Genomic DNA, 20,349 nt, shown 5'->3' with positions numbered 1-20,349 from the left:
TGTTGAGATTTACTTATTTACTAGTACTTACTTCTTCATTTATTTATTTATGGCTATCTCCCATTGTAAAATATTATTATTATTATTATTATTATTATTATTTAGCTTTTTATTTTTTAATTTTTCCCCCCAGTGTATCTTTTTTTTTTTACATTTTTTATTAAATTATTATCTATGTACATATTTTAACATTGCCCCCCCCTGTAAAATATTATTTTTAAAAATTCAAAAAATTTTTTTTCTTAATTTAAGACAAATTTTATACATGTTTATCGCCTTGATGCAATAGGTTTGGGGTTTTTTGAATCCACTTTCAATCTATATTTAATTTGGCCTAGCCATAATCATGGTGTACGTACAATGTTATGATCTATTTTTCACTTAATATTTTGTAAGCACTTTTCCATAATATGGACTTCATACTATATTGTTGTCAGCAACCTGCTTCCTTTGCAAAATGTCTGCTAATTGTTGAAACCTATAATTATCACCATGAATTATTTTCCAGGCATTTTAATTTTGATGTATATATACTTTCTTTACATGGTTATATGATATATGTGCATCCCAGTGGTCTAGTTTCTCATTCTCCATTATTTCATATAAGTATATTTTCTTTTATTTCTTCCATACCTGTCAATTTGAATATTTATATAACATTTCCTTGTTTTAATGTATCATAATTGAGTTTTCCCTCATTATTGGTACTTGGGTTTTCAGTTTTTATTTATTCAACAAGTATTGAGCACATTTCCTGTCAGACATGTACTTGGGGATATGGGACAGTAGAGCTCTAAGTAGATGAAAGGGTGCAGAAATAGAACATTATAAGGGTGATTCACTTTATTTCATTTTTTTTAGTTTCAATTATGCATTTTTAAAATCTTCTACAGAATATTTTTTCCCATTGATTTTTTTTTTTTTTTTTTTTTTTTTACATTGAGGGGAAGGGAGAAAGAGGAGGGAGAAAGAGAAACACCGATTGGATACCTCTTGCACATGCCCCAACAGGGGCCAGGGACAAACCTGCTACCAGGTACATGCCCTTGGCTGAGAATCAAACCAGAGACCCTGTGGTCCATGGGCTGATGCTCTAACAGTTGAGCCAAACTGGCCAGGGCGTATTTCAATATTCAAGTTATGAGTGATGTTAATTACAACATTTGTAAGGGAGGATCTAATTTCACACCAAGTGGAAAACTCTAAAATGTACCTATTAGCCTTAGCTGGGTTTGCTCAGCGGTTAGAGCTTCAGATCCCAGACTGAAGGATCTCAGGTTTGATACTAGTCAAGGGCACGTACCTTGGTTGATCCTACCCTACCAACCACCCTTCTCCCTTGAGACAACCAATCAGTGTCTTTCTCATATTGATGTTTTTCTCTGTCTCTCTCCCTCCCTTTTACTGTATTAATAATAAAAAAAAGAATATATATATATATATATATATATATATATATATATATATAATCTCCTTGGTTGGTTGAGGCTTAAAAAAATAAAATAAAATGTACCCATTAAGCTGCTAAAAAATAAACTGAGTGGTGAGATTGTAACAGAAGTTTAATTTGGGTTTCAAGTGTTGTCACCATGTTATTACAGTCACCGAGATTCTTCCCAGCTTGCACCTGGAGCTTTTAGAAGCTATTTCGTATACTCTGTTGCAAAAGCAAAAAAGCACAACATGAGAGGGAATTGAGTCTTGAATTACTGGCTTCATCACATCCACCTTTTCCACCCCAAAATGTCACAAAAGAAACAACTACCATACCTGGCAGACTACTTTTGCTGTAAAAGAAGTGATCGACGGGGGGTGGAAACAGCTCATGAAGATGTCTTAAAATGTTCCTTCAGATTAATTTGTACATACCATCAAACAGTGAGCCTCTCTCAGGTAAGGTAGGAAATCATGGTCCAGGTCTCAGGAAGTCACAATTTCATTGAAGCAATTCAAATTTACAAAATGCTTACAAATCATCAGCTTCCACTTGTAGCCATTTCTAGATAAAGAAACCTGGCATATCTAGAGAGACTCCCGAGTTCCTGTGAGGGGGATTCACTTTACACAGGGTTACCTGGTAGAGTAAACACGAGATTCTCATAGAGAAAGCTCTAGGCTCAGGTGGTTTCACTATGGAATTAATATAGTTAGAGAAGAAATAAGTTACACAAAATTATTCTAATAAATAGGAGCATTTTCAGTTCACTTTATGAACCCAGCATAAGCCTTAGTTTATGCCCAGTTTGGCTCAGTAGACAGAGTGTCGGTCTACAAACTGAAAGATCCCAGATTTGATTCCGGTCAAGGGCACATGCCCAGATTGGGGCTCGATCCCCAGTAGGGAGCATGCAGGAAGCAGCCAATCAATGATTCTGTCTCATCATTGATGTTTCTCTCTCTGCTCCCTTCCTCTCTGAAATCAATAAAAATGTATTTTTAAAAAATGAACCCAGACTAATATTGATGCCCAAACCTGACAAAGACAATATAATAAAAGAACATTATGTCTGAAGGGACTTCGAGTATGGCAGAGTGAGTAGCTGGGCGAATCCTTTTCCTAAAAAGCAACAAACTGGATAAAGTGGTCAAAAGCAGCCATTTCAGGACTGAAAACTGAACAAAGGTACATAACAAACATAGTAGTAGTTATTAATGAAAATCAACAGAACTTTGAGCTAGGAACAGTGAGCATCTGTTCAACAACAAAGGCACAAGCTGTGAAAACTAGCAGCTTCAACACCAGAGAGGACTCAGTCATGTGGAGTGGAACTTGGATGAACCCTGTACCCAAAATCATTGTCAATAACAGTAGCGAAGTCAGTGGCACATGAACAAGTAAAAACAGTGGCTCAGATAGCCTGAGGCTTCAGTACTGGTTGGGCAATATGTAGATTGGCAGACTATCGAGAAATTTATCAAGGAGGTCTTGAAAATTAGACAGCCATAGGAGACCCTGTTAAACTCTCCATATATCCATGCAGAAGAGATCAGAGAGGGTCCACGCTGTCTGTACATCCCTGGCTGGCAATGAGTCAGTGTGCAGATGCAGAGGAGACATGAAAGGGTCCAAAGATGAAAAGCCAAGGCAATGGGGATCCAAGAATGGCTGTCATCAATAAATCAAGAAACAAACAAACAAACAAATAAATCAAGAAACAACTAGTGTTGGCAAGGATGTGAACCCTTGTACACTGTTGGTGGGAATGCAGATTGGTGCAGCCATTGTAGAAAGTAGTATGGAGCCCTAACCGGTTTGGCTCAGTGGATAGAGCGTTGGCCTGCAGACTGAAAAGTCCCAGGTTTGATTCCAGTCAGGGGCATGTACCTTGGTTGTGGGCACATCCCCAGTAGGGGGTGTGCAGGAGGCAGCTAATCGATGTTTCTCATCGATGTTTCTAACTATCCGTCTCTCTTGCTCTCTGTAAAAAATCAATAAATATATATATATATATATATATATATATATATATATATATATATATTTTTTTTTTTTTTTTTTTAAAAGCTGTGGTAATTTACACAATGGAATAACACTCAAACATAAAAACGAATGAAATCTTACCCTTTATAATAGTATGGGTAGAGCTATAATAGTATGCGTAGAGAACATTATGCTAAATAAATGAAGTAAGCCCATCATAGTAAGACAAGTACCATACGATTTCACTCATGTGGAATCTAATGAACAAAATAAACAATAGAAACAGACCAATAGATACAGAGAAGAGACTGATAGCTGTTGGAGGGGATGGAAGTTAGGGGCTTGGTGAAAACGGTGAAGGGATTAAGCCGAAAAAACAACCACACACATAATAATACTCAGTTATAGACTCAGATACCAGTATGGTAATTACCCGTAAAAGGGGGTAGAGGGAGGTAAAAGAGGAGATTTAAGGGATAAATGGTGAACACACAATACAATATACAGATGATGTATTATAGAATGGTACACCTGAAATCTATATAATTTTATTAACTAATGTCACCCCAATAAGTTCAATAAAAGAACTTAAAAAGCTAAGGCAGCCATAAAAATTCCTTAAATTTGATTTCACACAAAATAAACTTTAGGATAAAATTATACTAGAAACACAGTCATTTCATAATGAAAAAAGTCCAATTCATCAGGAAAGTAAAGTAATTATCCTATACTAGAGGCCCGGTGCATGAAATTCATGCACTCGGGGGTACCTCAGCCTGGCCTCTGCCCTCTCACAGCCCAGGAGCCCTTGGGGAATGTCTTACTGCTGCAGAGATGGGAGAGGCTCCTGTTATGCTTTTAAAAGCATAACTGCTGCGCTCAGGGCTTCTGGCTGAGCAGCACTTCCCCTATGGGAGTGCACTGACCACCAGGGGGCAACTCTTGCATTGAGCTTCTGCCCTCTGGTGGTCAGTACGTGTCATAGCAATTGGTCATTCTCCGTAGGGCTGAAACCTGCTCTCAGATATCACCCAAGGATATAGCCCCTTTCTCAGGGGGCCAAGGGCCAGCTCCCTCCTCAGAGCCAGTGGCCAACCTCCCGTAGTTCTCCCCCATCCCCTGTGCACAAATTCATGCACCAGGACTCTAGTGTTACATTATCTGAATCTCTACTTACTCTCTACTTCATCTGTACTTATACACCTTTTTACATTCCAGTGTAAGAAAAGTTATACCTTCTTTTAAAAGCACAGAGCCAGTTTGACTCAGTGAGCAGAATGTCAGCCTGCGGACTGCAGGGACCTAGGTTCGATCCCGACCAAGGGCACGAGCTCAGGTTGCGAGCTCGATCCCCAGTGTGGGGCATGCAGGAGGCAGCCAATCAGTTATTCTCTCTCAGCCTTGATGTTTCTATCTCCGTCTCCCTCTTCCTCTCTGAAATCAATAAAAATATATTTTAAAAGGACAAAAGTATAACATGACAGTCCATCTGAGTGTCAACCGGTGAACCAGGAGACTGTGGTTCAATTCCTGGTCAGAGCACATGCCCAGGTTGTGGGCTTGACCCCCAGTAGGGGGTGAGCAGGAGGCAGCCTATGGTGGCTTTTTCTCATCATTAATGTTTCTCTCTCCATTCCTGTCTCTGAAATTAATTTTTAAAAATATTATTTAAAAGTATAAATGAGAAATACATATTTTCACTATAAAAACGAATGTCAGCTTCTATACAGTAAAAAAGGGCTTGCTAAGTAGATATGAAGATTAACTATAAAGACAATACATATGTTTTTATGAATAACAGTTTTTCAAACTCTGTGGGGGTAAGATGAGCCCAGATTTGGGCTTCTTCCCGGCCACTTGCCATTTGGTGCACTGCTGCATCCCCTGTGGCAGGGGTCTTCAAACTACGGCCCGCGGGCCACATGCGGCCCGCAGAGGAGTCTGATCCGGCCCGCCAGGTTTTTTGGGCAGTGAGCACAGCCGAGGTGTTACAGTAGGAATTAGTAGTTCATATAGTCCGGCCCTCCAGGTCTCTGAGGGACTGTGATCTGGCCCCCACTTTAAAAAGTTTGAGGACCCCTGCGTGGGGTCCCGGACTGAGAGCGGAGACTCCCCCTCCCTAGGATATACTGAGTTGTCTACCTTAAGCTCTGAAAGAATACTGGGATATCTCCAAGCACCTATATCAAAATCAGCAATCATTATCTTGAGTGGTAGAATTATTGGTAATTTTCTTTTTCTTTATACTTTCTGGATTTTTCAAAAATGATTACAATACAGTATTTTTCTTATGGAAAAAATGTTACTTTAAAAAGGTAGATATTTCTATACGTTTTCTTTAAACAGAAATAGGGAAGACAGCTGAATATTCTAAGATCTGAAAATACTAACTTTTGTGGAAATTCAACAGTATATCAAATGGACTAAATATTGAAAACAAAACAAAATCTTGTCTGCTTTCAATCTTTATGACTTTTAATGGAGATTGAAGTTCACTGAAATATTTTGGGGTGATATTTTCTTCTAGAAACTTGATCAAAATGCCACTGAAAAAGTCCAGGCAATGTTCATAGCCATTGACGAGCTCTTGTATGAGCAGAAGTTGAGCATACACACTAGGAGTCTGCAAGAAGAGTGCCAGCAGTGGACATGCAGTTTTCCTCACCTCAGGTATTGAAGCCCTAACGCTAACATGTTCATGGGTAATACTAAAACTTGAAAAGCTTGTATTATGAATCTTTATGAGCACAGCTTTGATGAACGTAAATAAGGCCATGGAATGTGAAGCTTCAGTTGAGAGAGAATCAAGATGATGGAAGTTTTTTGGAGTTTTCATAACTGTCAATTTCTGTACCTGTAAAACAACTTCTATACCTCAGCCGAGATACTGTGTGTATTGTGGCTGTCCAAAAGCCCTTCTTTTGAGTGAGTCAGAAAATGTAAACATTTACATTCTTACCTACAGGTAAATTCTTAATTATAGTTGAAAGCACACATAAGCTGTTGGGAATCTTATTTCAGAAACCTTAAAAGTGCACTTAACACACATACTAATTTATAAAGCTTCATGTTCTAAAGAATATAATTCATGATTTTCATTAATTTGGTCTGGCTGTCACCCATTTTGACAGGTTTAATACAGAGGACGGAGGAAAAAATTACAAATGTTTGCTCAGTTTCCTTGGATTTTTATGGGGGCGGGGGGGTGACTACAATAGCTTTATCTTTTCCATGTCTAATATATATATATATATATATATATATATATATATATATAGAGAGAGAGAGAGAGAGAGAGAGAGAGAGAGAGAGATCTTTAATAAAGCTCTGTATTCACATTTTTCTTAAAAATAATTCTTAATCAGTATCAGAATAAGGGTATAGTAGACCTCTATTAGTGCCCAGCTACTTGTTCCGAAAATATCTACATTTTTTTTATTCATGCCAGGTAAAGGTGCTTAATTGTCTTTTTATGTTCATTTTGAAGGATTTTGGGTAAGCAGATAATCACTCCAAGTGAAGGTTATGAACTGTACCCTAGATCTCCTTCTGCTATTTCAGCTTCACATGAGGCAACATTGTCTCAAGAAAGAGATTCTACTATGTAAGTATTCTGATATGTAAGTATTTATGTATCTGAATGCCCAAGTATTATATTCTACCAGTATATTAAGGAATTAAAATACTTCCTACTTTTTTCAGCTTTAAAGTAGAGTTTTTATTTCTCAAATGAAAATAAAATATTGACCAAAATAAGTGAATGTGAAGAACTACTTTATCCCAAAGAATTTGAAAAGAAAGTAAGGCTATGTCTGTGAAGGTTTTTCTGTTTTTTATTTTTGGTTAATTCCTTCACCTTATCCACCCAGCCCTTAAACCCCATCCCTTCTGATCACTGTCAATCTGTTCTCTGTAATATGCCATTATTTAAACAACCAGTCCTCAAACCTGTATTTTGAAATTGTTGGGATAGCTTTAATTTTTGACAATGATAAACAATTCTGTGAAAAATTTATAGCTAAATCTTATAGGGCACATCCTTGAAGGTAATACCAATAAATGGAATCACTGAATTAACAGGTATATTTATTTGAAGGCTTCTAATGCATATTTCCAAAATGTCTTCCAGTAAGATTTTACCACTGGCCTTGCTGAAAAATGCCATAGATTTATTCTTTTTTCCCCCATTTAAAAAAATACCTAAGGTACAAAAAAGTATAAAGAATAATATAAAGCGTATCTTGGTTATCCATATATATATGAGCCTAAGCGACTGTTCAACTGCTCAACTGGTAGCTACTGTAAAAGGATCATCAGGAGGAGACGCTCAACGCATGGGCATGGAAAACATGGAACAGACTGATGAATCTCAGAGGGAAGGAGGGAGGGGGAGGGCGGAAAGAGATTATCCAAAGATTTTTATATGCTTACTAGACCCCGGTGCACGGATTTGTGCACCAGTGGGGTCCCTCGGCCTGGCCTGGAGGGATTGGGCTGAAACCGGAAGTCCGACATCCCCCGAGGGGTCCTGGATTGTGAGAGGGCTCATGAATCCATGCAACAGGCCTCTCGTCTCTAATATTTAGTTAAACTAAGAGCCATTTTTAAAAATGGTATTACTCAAATGATCAAATACCTCCTATCCTGGAACCGACTAATCAGTAGAGACCATGACCTTAACCATAATTCAGCTCCTTTATCACCATGATTAGTGTCATTCCTCTTATATAACCCATCCTCTGAAAGACAAGTCTTTAAGCAGATTTGCTCACCTGGGACTCCGGGCCAGTTCCTCAACTAATAAACTTTACTTTCTTTGCTGGAAAACAAAATTGTATTGCTCAGATCTGTCTGACTTTCTCCACATTAAGCTTGCTGAAGTAAAGAAATCATCACATATTCAATGAATACCTGGGTTTGAAGAAAAACTTAAATATAAATAAGAGAAGATGCCTGGCTTTAAAGAGCATGCATTTTGAATAATGATAAAATTATTGAAATAAGCACATAACCGCCTGAAGTGCCTTTAAAGATGTAATTATGAATATAAGTATGCTTAGTTTTTAAAAAATCTATTTTATAGCCACAGCTGTTGCATCTGAAAAGATAACCAGCAGTATTCAATACTGCATAATATACCTAAGCAGAGTATGTCTATGGCTAGTATTTACCCCTCCTGCTCTGAGAATTAAAAGCATTAAGGTTTATAGTAGTTAAGGAAGTGTCATCAGGGCAAGGGAATTTGAACTGTGAGAGCTATTTGTGTTAATCAATATTTTCTTTTTCTTTCTCCCAGATTTGGTATTAGGGGAAAGAAGTTACATTTCTCAACTTCTTATGTACATAAACCATCTTCCATTGCCAAATCCCCTAGCTTGTGTTCTATGGAAAAAGAAGAGGAAGACTGTGTAATTCTCTCTGAAGGAGTAATAGAGGAATACTTAGCATTCGACCGCACGGATATGTGAGTATTCTGGTTTTTAAGATTCTTTCTCATCTCTTACATATTAACCCCTATTTTCTCTAAAGTACACTACCAGTATTACCTATAATTGTCATTTTGTGTTGTTGTTACATCTTTTCCACTACTTCTCAGGTATCCAGAGTTCATGTGCTTAGTTTATATAAATCCCTGCTGTTGCCACAAACCAGGCATCCTGCACATGTCATTTGCTTCTTCTTGACATTAAACATTTTAAAATGAGTTAATTTTTCCCCCCACATAATTTGATTTTACCCTTTGTAAATTATCACCAGCAATTCATGGAATCACTGAAAATTTTTAAAAGAGGTGTGAACTTCATTTACATAAATCCTGTTTTAAAAAAAGTTATATACAGTTCATATAAAAATCTTATACTCAGCACAGACTTTATAATTAATGATGCTTACTTATATCTATTCTTATTGTAGTCTGACAATAGTTTTGTGACATAGTATTATTTACCCTCTTTACAGGATAAATGAGAGTCAGAGTAGTTAAATGATTTGTCCGAGGAAAAGCTAAAACTAAAACCTATCCGATTCTAGGTCCAGTGTTCTCTTCAGTATTCCATGCTACCTTTCTGAAACAACCTCTTAAACTGTTCTTTTAGCTTTGAAAGTCACAGCAGCATATCTGGAAGCGAGAGAATTTCATTTTAGGCTATGAGGGTTTGGTTAGATCTAGTTAATATTTTGTCAGATGATTCTGGACTTTTCTCCCCATCATATTTCCTACTGGGCCATGCTTACTCATGCGTTCAATGGTACACATTCTAGGGCCAGCTAAACATAACCCAGATTCCTGTACATAACACCACTGAACTCCTTGTTGCAAAAGAATCGCAATTAGGTTCTTTGGTTTTCTAGTCTGCCCTCTTACCCTTTATTTCACTTATATTAAGTTGATTATCTATATTTTCTCTTCCTTTTTCCTCTAGCCAATCTTTTCCCTTGGTGCAATACAGTATGTAATGTAACTTTCTCTGGATGGATGTATGTTTACTTTTAGAAATATACGTTGGGGGACAAAGATGTAGGAGACTTATTTTTCTCTACATGCATACATTTTTCATCATATGAATGAATTTTTCGTCATAGGAATGTGTTATCTCTTCTAAGAAGAAATAGAGATAGACTTAACTCACTGAGAGTTTCTGGGTTACAGATACAGTCTCCAGAAGAGGTTCAGAGTAGCTTCCTGTGCTGTTGGGCTCTTTTTTCTTTCCAGGCAATTTCCGAATGTTTATCTGGATTAAATAATCTGTGTGGACTCTTTCCCTAGTGAATCATTGCCTTAATTGTGCAGCATAATCACAGTTACATCATTAAATGTTACATTAACATTAGTCTAAATGTTATTCACATTGTTTCTGTATGCTTAGTTATCACAGCGTGTTACTCAGTTGACAATGCTCATCTGTTTAAAGCTAAAAAAATCAGTGATTCTCAGCCTTCTATTTTTTTATTCTGTTTTGGGGGCAAAGTAGTGGGCGGGGATAATAAGGGAAATGCAGTCTCCTCTGTTGAGAACTCCCTTAATTTACAAGGCGACTTAATAAATGTGCTACATACGCTGGGCAAGGGGCAGGGAAACATGGGGTACAGATCACACTTCCAAGGAGCACAAAGGACAGTGGTGAGCATCCAGTGAATGACCACAAAGTCTTTCCATCTCGCTTCTGTTACAGGGAAGAGGGGTTTCACGGAAAGAAACCAGAAGCGGCCACAGAGAAGCAGAAGTCAGGGTACCCTCCCGTTGCTCCATTTTACTGCATGAAAGAGGATGTCCTCGCTCACGTGTTCGATGGCGTGTGGAGCGAGGTCCTGAGCTGCACGGAGCAGCTGACACGCAGCCACTGGGAGGGGTTCGCTTCTGGTAAGGTTCTTTGTTTATGGTTTCCAGGCCCTAACTAGTCTAATAGATTATATGCTTCATTAGTGCAAAAGACTCATATTTGTATTTCCCACAGAAACTAAGAGACATTTAGAAATATTTGAGAGGAGCAACAAGGCCTAGTCTATGATGACTAGACAGAGACTGTGCTTTCTCTTTGAATATAATTATTTGTGAGAAAAAAGCATGTACAAGTGGCAAGTACATCTTTAAACTGCTTTATTAAAGCATAATTGATATCCAATAAATCATGCATATTTAAAGTTTATAAGTTGATAAGTTGTCCTGTGTATATGAATATGAAACAGCCAATAGAGGGAACATACCATCACCCCTCAAATTACCTTGCCTGGCACACCATCCCCAAGTGACAGTTAATCTGGTGTCACTATAGTTTTTATTTTTGCATAATTTCATATAAATGGACTCATGGTATTTACTCTTTTTCTATCAGTTTCTTTCACTCAACATGATCCTTTTGAGATTCATCCATGTCCTCGTGTGTACCAATCACCTATTCCTTTTATTGCTGAGTAGTATATTCCATTGTTCCATAATTCGTCCCTTTATCAGTTGATGGGCATTTGTATTGTTTTTCCTTTGGACTGTTAGATGTAAAGATGTTATGAATACCATTGTACAAGAATTTTTTGGAAATATATTTTCTTTTCCCTTGGATAAATGTGTATGAGTGGAATAGTTCAGTTACATAGTTAGATGTATATTTAACTTTTAAAGAACTGTTTGTATTGGTTTTCTATGTTGCACAAAAAATTATCACAGATTTGTGGGTCAGAAGTCCAGGAACAGTCCTCTAATTGGGATCTCAAAAGGCTGCAATCAAGGGATTGACTGGGCTGAGTTCTCATGTAGAGGCTCAGCTAGAAAAGGATCTACTTTCCCTTGTGTGTGTTCTTTGAAGGATCGGTTTCTTGTGGCAGTCAGGACAGCTTTCTTCTTAAAAAACAGCAAGAAAGATGATAACTAGTTTATTAGCAAGACAGAAGCTAATATGCTGTAATATAATAATGGGAAACACATCCTATCACTTTTACCATCACCTATTGGTCTGAAAAAAGTCACAGGTCTTACCCACATTCAAAGGGAGGGGATCACACAGAGGTGTGACCACCAAGAGGTGAGCATCAGGGGAGCCACCTTAGAGTTTGTCCACAACAGTCCTCCCTCTGGCGCCCAATGATTCACGTGCTCCCACATGAAAAATACTTTCAACTCCCTTCCAAGGTTTCCAATAGACTCATCTTATTATAGCCAGCAGCTCAGAGGTCCAAAATATTACCATCTAAATCAGGTCTGTCTATGAATCAAGTGCTTGGATGTAATACATTAAGTAAAGCCACTGGGGCACAATTCCTTTCCATTCATACACCTGTGGAACTAAAGGTTATATGCATCTAATTATTCCATTCCTAGAGACAAGTTATGTGACTCCACACCCAACATACAATAGTGGGCCCAGAAAGGATAATAGTTACAGACATTGTAGTTTAAAGGGTAAGGGTGGGAGGATAGAAAGTAAAAAAGGGTCCAGGTCAATTCTGAAATCCAACTGGGAAAGTATTGGGAGTTCATTAAGTTTCAAAACCTGTAAATAATCCTCTCAACTCTCTGCTGCACTGACTGGGCTCTTTGTTTCACTCTCTGAGTCATCTTTCCTTTTTCATGAAAGGTAGCACATGTTTGCAGCTAAGTAGTTTTATCAGGCTGCTTCCAGCCAGTAGAATTTTGGAGTTCTGACCGCCTTCTTCCATTTAGAATCTTTTGTTATCTAGAGAGACTGAGAATTTCCAAAATCATCAGGTACTGGTTTACTTATGATTAATAATTTTTTCTTTAATATATCTCTCTCATCTCATATCCTATCTAATAAAAGAGAAACATGCAAATTGACAGTACCTCTACTACGCCCACAAGCCATGCCCACCAGCCAATCAGGAGAGAGTATACAAATTAAACAAATATGGTGGCAGCCACGGAACTGGAGCAAGCAGGAGGCTAGGGTTGCCTCCAGCAATGGAGGAAGCCAAGCTTCCCGCCCGCCCTGTCCAGTCCTGGCCTCCACTCAAGGCTACAAAGTTTCAATTATAGAAGATAAATAAATCCCAACAAAATGGCAGCAGCCACAGAGCTGGAAAGAGCAGAGGCTTGGGTTGCCCACAGCTATGGAGAAAGCCAAGCTTCCCACCCACTCTGGCCAGCCCTGGCCTTCACTCAAGGCTACAAAATTTCAATTATAGAAGATAAATAAATCCCAGATACAGGGCCTCCACTTGGGTCGATAGGGGGCATGGCCGGCCTGCAAACAACCACAGGAACCTTTGCCCAGGTCCCCCACACCCTAAGGGAACCCCCACCCTGATCTTTGACACCCTTCAGGTCAATCCAGCCAGCCCCCATCCATGCACCAAGCCTCTAACCCAGTAGTCCGCAAACTCATTAGTCAACAGAGCCAAATATCAACAGTACAATGATTGAAATTTCTTTTGAGAGCCAAATTTTTTAAATTTAAACTTCTTCTAACGCCACTTCTTCAAAATAGACTCGCCCAGGCTGTGATATTTTGTGGAAGAGCCACATTCAAGAGGCCAAAGAGCCGCATGTGGCTCAAGAGCCGCGGTTTGCCTACCACAGCTCTATCCTATTCAATAAAAGAGTACAGTAATAAGCAAATTGACCATCAGTCAATGGTCAAGATGGCTGCCCCCATGTGGTCAAAAATGACTGCCCCCATGTGGACACAAGATGGCCACCACAAGATGGCCAGCAGGGGAGGGCAGTTGGGAGGGACCAGGCTTACAAGGGAGGACAGTTTTGGGGGACCAGGCCTGCAAAGAAGGGCAGTTAGGGGTGACCAGGCCTGCAGTGGAGGGCAGTAAGGGGTGACTAACCTGGCAGGATAGTGGTTACGGGGTTGTCAGGCTGGCAGGGTAGCGGTTAGGGGGTGGTCAGGCTGGCAGGCAGAAGTGGTTAGGGGCAATCAGGAAGGCAGGCAGGCGAGCAGTTGGGAGCCAGCAGTCCTGGATTGTGAGAGAGATGTCCCAAATTGGAGAGGGTGCAGGCTGGGCTGAGGGACACCACCACCACCACCACCCCTGTGAACAAATTTTGTGCACTGGCCTCTAGTTTTATTATAAGCAGCAGGCATCTTACCTTCAACAATTTGATTGGAAATCTCCTTAGCTATATAACCAAGACTATCACTTAAAAGTTCTGCTTTTCACATGACTACAGACCACTTCATTAACCTTCCTGCCACCAAATAACAAGCATCTCCCTTCTTCCACCTTCTATAAATATATATATTTGACTTCAGGGAAGAAGAGAGAGGGAGAAATAGGAACATCAATGAAACTTAATCAATTGGCTGCTTTCTACATGACCCCCACGGGCATCCAGCCTATAACCCAGACATATGCCCTGATGGGGAATTGAACTGTGACCTCCTGGTTCATAGATCGATGTTCAATCACTGAACCATATCACCCAGGTCCTTCTAATAAAATGTTCCTCATTTCCTTCAGAGCCCTTCCTCCAAATCCAGATTTCCACTAAGTCTGTTCAAGGCAATTTATGCAGTCTCCATCATACTTCTCTCCAGCCTCTATCAATGAACAATTGAAAATTAAATTAAGAAAACAATTCAGCCGAAACCGGTTTGGCTCAATGGTAGAGCGTTGGTCTGTGGACTGAGGGGTCCCAGGTTCAATTCCGGTCAAGGGCATGTACATTGGTTGTGGGCACATCCCCAATAGGGGGTGTGAAAGAGGCAGCTGGTCGATGTTTCTCTCTCATTGACGTTTCTAGCTCTCTATCTCTCTCCCTTCCTCCTCTCTGTAAAATATATTTAAAAAAAAAAAAAAGAAAACAATTCATTTATAATAGCATCAGAAAGAACAAAATAAACTTAACCAAAGAAGTGAAAGACTTGTACACTGAAAACTACAAAACATTATTAAGAGAAATTAAAAAGACATAAAGAAATAGAAAGACAACTGTGTTTATGGATTGAAAGACTTAATATTGTTAAGATGGCAATATCCCCCAAATAGATCTACAGGTTGACTATAATTCTTACAAAAATTCCAAATGCCTGTTTTGTAGAAATGGACAAGCTGATCCAGAAATTCATATGGAAATGCAAAGTACCCTGAATATACAAAACAATATTGGGAAAAGAAATGGGAGGATTCACACTTCCTGACTTTGAAGCTTAATGCAAAGCTACAGTAATCAAAACAGTGTGGTACTGGCAATAGGACAGACATATAGTTCAATGGAATACAATCAAAAGCCCAAAAATAAACCCACACTTATGTCCAGTTGATTTTCAACAAGGATGCCAAGATCATTCAATGGGGTTAAGTAGGATAGGAACAACTGGATAGCCACATGGAAAAGAGAAGGAAGTTGGACCCTTATTTGACACCATATACAAAATATCAACTAAAAATGGAAAAAAGACACAAAATTAAGAACTAAAACTATATAACTCTTAGAAGAAAACATTAAAGTACATCTTCATGAGCTTGTGTCTTGAAATAATTTTTATGTTACTTCTTGAAGTGTTGAGCTATTTGCATCTGCAAGTTTATTATTTGGTTTGGCAGTCATTCTTAGATATGACACCAAACCCACAAATGACAAAAAATAGATAAATTGGTCTTCATTAGAATAAACTTTTTGTACCAAACACATTATCAAGAAGGAGAAAACCACCTACAGAATGGGAGCAAATATGTACAAATCATACAACTCATAAAAACCTCGTAGCCACAATATGTAAAGAACTACAATTCACCTTGGCTGGTGTGGCTCGGTTGGTTGGAGCATCATCCTGTGCACCAAGTGGTGGCGGTGTCGATTCTCGGTTAGGGCACTTATCCAGGTTCCAAGTTTGATCCCTGGTCGGGGCATGTGCCATAGGCAGCCAATCAATGTTTCACATCAGTGTTTCTAACCTCTCCCTCTCTTCCTCCCTCCCTTTCTCGGAAACAAACAAAACTACAATTCAACAACAAAAGAACAAACAACCCAATTGTAAAAATGGGCAAACAGTCTGACTAGACCTTCCTCCAGAGAAGATAAAAAATGACCAATAAGTAAATGAAAAGATGTTCAGCATGATTTAGGGAAATGTAATTGGCTTGAGGATTTTGGTGGGGTTTTTTTGAACCATGCAGGTAGTATGAAATTGGACTGCAAAGATGAGTGAAGCCTAGCTCAAGACAATTCTCAGAGATTATTTTTCACAGGACTGTTGCTGTGGGTGTGGAGATGGATAACATTCTGTTTCTTTGCTCAGATGATGAGAGTAATGTTGCAGTCACCAAATCGGCTCCAGAAAGCCCCTGTGCACTGAGTGAACCTCAACCTTTGGTCTTACCTCGAGTGCCACAGTCTAAGGTGCTGTCCATCACCTCAAATCCGGTGAGCCCCAAGGGGAATAGACTAGAGAACCTCGGACTATTCTTGCCAGAAGTTTGCTCAGTTATTTGCCTGAACTATATTATGACTTAATTTTTTTTTTTTCAGTAAAGTTACGTGGTTATCTCTATAATCCAGTGGTTCTATGTATTGACAAATTTAATTACAGTTTTAAATATTAATGGTCAATTAGGGTTAAATTATTCTCAGTCAGCTCTTTTGAAAAGGCAAGTATAAGCACTGCAATCTAGACTCAACTATGTGTCAGCCTGTTCTGGGAAGAATGAAGAATATGATGAAAAGAGAGACCAAATTTCAAATTTTTAAAGGCCATAACATTCTGACCTTTGAATTTTTTTAATTCCTTCTTTCTTTTTTTCTTGTCACTGCCTACTTGGCTTTTGTGTCTCCCCCCCAAGTATTTGCATCTGTCGACTTGTTCCATACTTTGTGTTTTCTCTTGGAGTGTTTAGCACTTATGTGTAAAAGGCAAACGAGGGAGGACAGAGATAAGTGGTCTCAATCTATGGGCAAGCATAAAGATGGCCATTTCTTGCAGGTTAATGGGCCTGCTGATGAATCTGGTTTCATCCCTGTGTAATGATTATATAGAACCAGTTTCTTTTTTTATTTTATTTTTTAATATATATTTTATTAATGTTTTACAGAGAGAAAGGGAGGGATATAGAGTTAGAAACATTGATCAGCTGCCTCCTATACACCTCCCACAGGGGATGTGCCTACAACCAAGGTACATGCCCTTGCCAGAATCTAACTTGGGACCTTTCAGTCTGCAGGGTGCCTTTTAATTATGATGTGTCTTGGTGTGTTCCTCTTTGGATTCCTCTTGTTTGGGGTTCTGTGCACTTCCTGGACTTGTAAATCTATTTCTTTCACCAGGTAGGGAAAGTTTTCCGTCATTATTTCTTCTAATAGGTTTTCAATATTTTGTTCTCTTTTCTTCAGGCACCCCAATAATTCAGATGTTGATATGCTTAAAGTTGTCCCAGAGGCTCCTTACACTATCTTCATATTTTTGTATTTTTTTCTTGTTTTTCTGGTTGGGTATTTTTTTGTTTCCTCACATATTTCAGATCTTTGTTTTGACTCTTGGGGTATGTTGATCTACAGTTGAATTTCTGTATATTCTTCATTTCAGACAGTATATGCTTAATTTCTGACTGGTCCTTTTCCAGTTTTTTTTTCTTCCAGCATTCTCATTAAGGTCCTTGAAGGTCTCACTAAGCTCCTCAGAGGTCTCATCAAGTTTCTCAGTGGTTTTTAGAAGATTCTTGAGTAACCTTATAAATGTGGTTTTGAACTCTGTGTCCAGTGGTTTGCTTTCCTCCATTTCTTTTTCGTGACATGTTTCTTTGTCTCCGTATTTTGGCTGCTTCCCTGTGTTGATGGAGTGGCTTTGTGTGGTAGGTGACCTATAGGGGCCAGTGGCTCAGCCTCCCCAATCACCTGAGGTGGACGCTCTTGGTGCACCCCTTTGTGGGCTGAGTGCAAAGTCTTGGTGTAGTTAAGCCTTGATTGCCGTTGGTGCACTGGGAGAAACTGACCTCCAGGCCAATTGGCTGTGAGGACCCGCTGTCTGTAATGGAAGAACTGCTGTGCTGGAGACACGCTGGTGGGGCAGGACTTGCTTCAGTGGGGCTTGGGTGCTCACTGAGTCCGCCTCCCGAATGTGTCACTTATGGGTGTGAGGAGTTGAAATCTGGTGTCGTCTCACACTGACCACTAAGTACACTGGCTTCTGGATCTCCAATGGGGTGCAGGTCAGCTACTGTCTTAGGCCACCCAGCAGGAGCTACAGCGAGAACTAGTTTTCTCCTCTTTGCTTGGGGTTTGGAGGTTTTGGAGCTCTCTGACCAGAGCTGCAGTTTGTTAGGTTAAGCTGCGATAGGGGAGGCCATTCATATGCAAAAGCCTCTGCGGGGAGCTTGGGTGTGTTTGTAGATTGTGCAGGGCGGGGTCTCAGGGAGTCACTAGGCTAGGGCGTGGCAAACAGCGATGGCTGCCAGTCAGCTGTCTCTGCATCTCTGAGTTTCCCTGTCCCCACGTCTCGCTCCCCAGTGCAGTAAACAATGATTTCTGTGTGCAACTCCGCAAGCAAGTCACCCTCACTTTCTGGCCAGATGGCAGGCAGTCCAGCTTCTCCCCATAGGAGTTTGGGTCCCTAGCATCTCTACAGAAACGAGTTCAGAGTAATCAGGAGCCTGTCTCCCTTCGTGTTGAAAAGAGCAACGCCTGCCGCCAGCCCAGTTCTCGTGCCTCCGTACCTCAGCTTTTCAGCGCTTGTGCATGACTCAATGCTCTTTTCTCTATTCTTCTAGTTGGAGTACTCCCTCAGCCAGCTTTCCCGTGGTTCTGGGTGATAGATGTTTTGTTTTTTACTTGTAGTTTTGAAATTGTTATGCAAGGCAGTTTAGGTGTTTACCTATGCCGCCATCTTGGTTTCTACGAACCAGTTTCTACATGATAGTTTCTCAGTGTTACTTGTGGCAAATGAGTTGGGATAAAGGGAGCGCAGGGGGAAGGGAAAAAAAGGAGAGAAAGGACTCTAATCTTTGTGTTCCATGCTCATTGACCCTGCATTTTATGGCCAGATTGAATATATGGTTTATTGATATACTAAGCAGATATTGTGCAGCTGGATCTATAAACGTTGTTACTGAAAAATAAAACCCTAACCGGTTTGGCTCAGTGGATAGAGCGTTAGCCTACAGACTGAAAGGTCCCAGGTTCAATTACGGTCAAGGGCATATACCTTGGTTGCGGGCACATCCCCAGTAGGGGGTGTGCAGGAGGCAGCTGATTAATATTTCTCTCTCATCGATGTTTCTAACTCTCTATCCTTCTCTCTTCCTCTCTGTAAAAAAATCAATAAAAATTATATATATATATATATATATATATATATATATACACATACATACACACATATACATACATATATTTATTATATATATTTTTAAGTGAGCTGTAGAAGGAATGGGATTAGGAAACAAGTTACGGGAGCAAAAGAAGGGCCCTGTAACTGGTAGAAGAAACAGACTTAGGAAAAGGAGACTGAGGCAAAGAAAATGCACCTGGGGGATGAAGGTGGGGACAGGCACTGGCATGCTCCCTAGAGAGTTGCGTTCCTTTTTTTTTTTGGTTTCATACTTGTGTTTTCTTTTCTAATAACAATAATAATAAAGATCCCCTCTCTCTTATAACTGGCTGCTAAGTGCTTTCATCTAGGTCAGTGGTCAGCAAACCAAGGCTAGAGAGCCACATGTGGCTCTTTGGCCCCTTGAGTGTGGCTCTTCCACAAAATACCACGTGCGGGGGCACACATACAGTGCGATTGAAACCCCGTGGCCCATGCGCAGAAGCCAGTTTTCGGCCTGGGCGAGTCTGTTTTGAAGAAGTGGCATTAGAACACTCAAGGGGCCAAAGAGCCGCATGTGGCTTGCAAGCCGCAGTTGCCGACCACTGATCTAGGTTTATTAGGCTTCTCCCACCTGTTGTCATTTAGGAAAAGAAAGAACTGTGACCTTGTTGTTATCTTGACAGTGAACTTGGGGTCCCAAGCTGGATTATTGGCCAAGATATTACAGAAGTTAAAAGCACAGGAGAAAAATGTATATGTGACCTAATTTGGAAATAATAACTTTTGGCAAAGTTGGGAAACTAAGCAGGTATCTTCACCCACTAATGAGTAACATCTTCTTTTAACATGTAGATGAGTCTCTGTCAAGCGACAGGTGGTCATCAGCCAAATGTCAATGGTCTCTTGGTTCATGGGATGCCTCTACAGCCAAGAAATCTCTCCCTAATGGACAAACTCCTGTAAGTAGTACATAATTCTAATTGTCTACAGAGTTTAAGTAGAAGGAAAATCAGTCAATCAACATGTATGTATTAAGTAGCTACCATGCAATCAGACATCTTGGGAATAAAAACATCTAAGGGAAAAGGTCTCCACCCCCAGAGAAATGGTAATATAACTGGAGAGATAAGACACACACAGGTAGGCCATTTTTATGACATAGTGCCAAGTGTGAGGTACCCAGAGTAAGTGCTAGGGCAACCCCAAAGAAGAAAGGCATTTTGG

At 39.7% G+C, this 20,349-nt stretch overlaps 2 protein-coding genes across 5 annotated transcripts in view; both read left to right on the top strand.

The window, feature by feature from the left end:
- The window catches only part of NUDT13 (nudix hydrolase 13), a 438,779-nt gene that overhangs the window by 47,911 nt on the left and 370,519 nt on the right, over positions 1-20,349 (top strand). The window lies entirely within an intron of this gene.
- The window catches only part of FAM149B1 (family with sequence similarity 149 member B1), a 34,692-nt gene that overhangs the window by 4,901 nt on the left and 9,442 nt on the right, over positions 1-20,349 (top strand). For 3 of the 4 annotated variants that reach the window (XR_014796862.1, XM_084904942.1, XM_084904944.1), the window contains 6 exons: positions 5,949-6,091; positions 6,909-7,025; positions 8,718-8,885; positions 10,594-10,781; positions 16,123-16,247; positions 19,978-20,084. Coding sequence is in view for 3 of the 4 variants with exons in the window: in XM_084904942.1 (XP_084761068.1) it covers positions 5,949-6,091; positions 6,909-7,025; positions 8,718-8,885; positions 10,594-10,781; positions 16,123-16,247; positions 19,978-20,084 (848 nt within the window). In the remaining variant the exon portion in view is untranslated. The remainder of the gene's footprint in view (positions 1-5,948; positions 6,092-6,908; positions 7,026-8,717; positions 8,886-10,593; positions 10,782-16,122; positions 16,248-19,977; positions 20,085-20,349) is intronic. The other variant, XM_084904943.1, reaches the window with a different exon arrangement.

The sequence above is a fragment of the Pipistrellus hanaki genome (assembly GCF_964339955.1).
Source record: "Pipistrellus hanaki genome assembly, chromosome: 14".
In the NCBI taxonomy this organism is placed as follows: Eukaryota; Metazoa; Chordata; class Mammalia; order Chiroptera; family Vespertilionidae; genus Pipistrellus; species Pipistrellus hanaki.
Note: the sequence above shows the minus strand (reverse complement) of the source record. Positions and strands in the feature narration are given on the sequence as shown.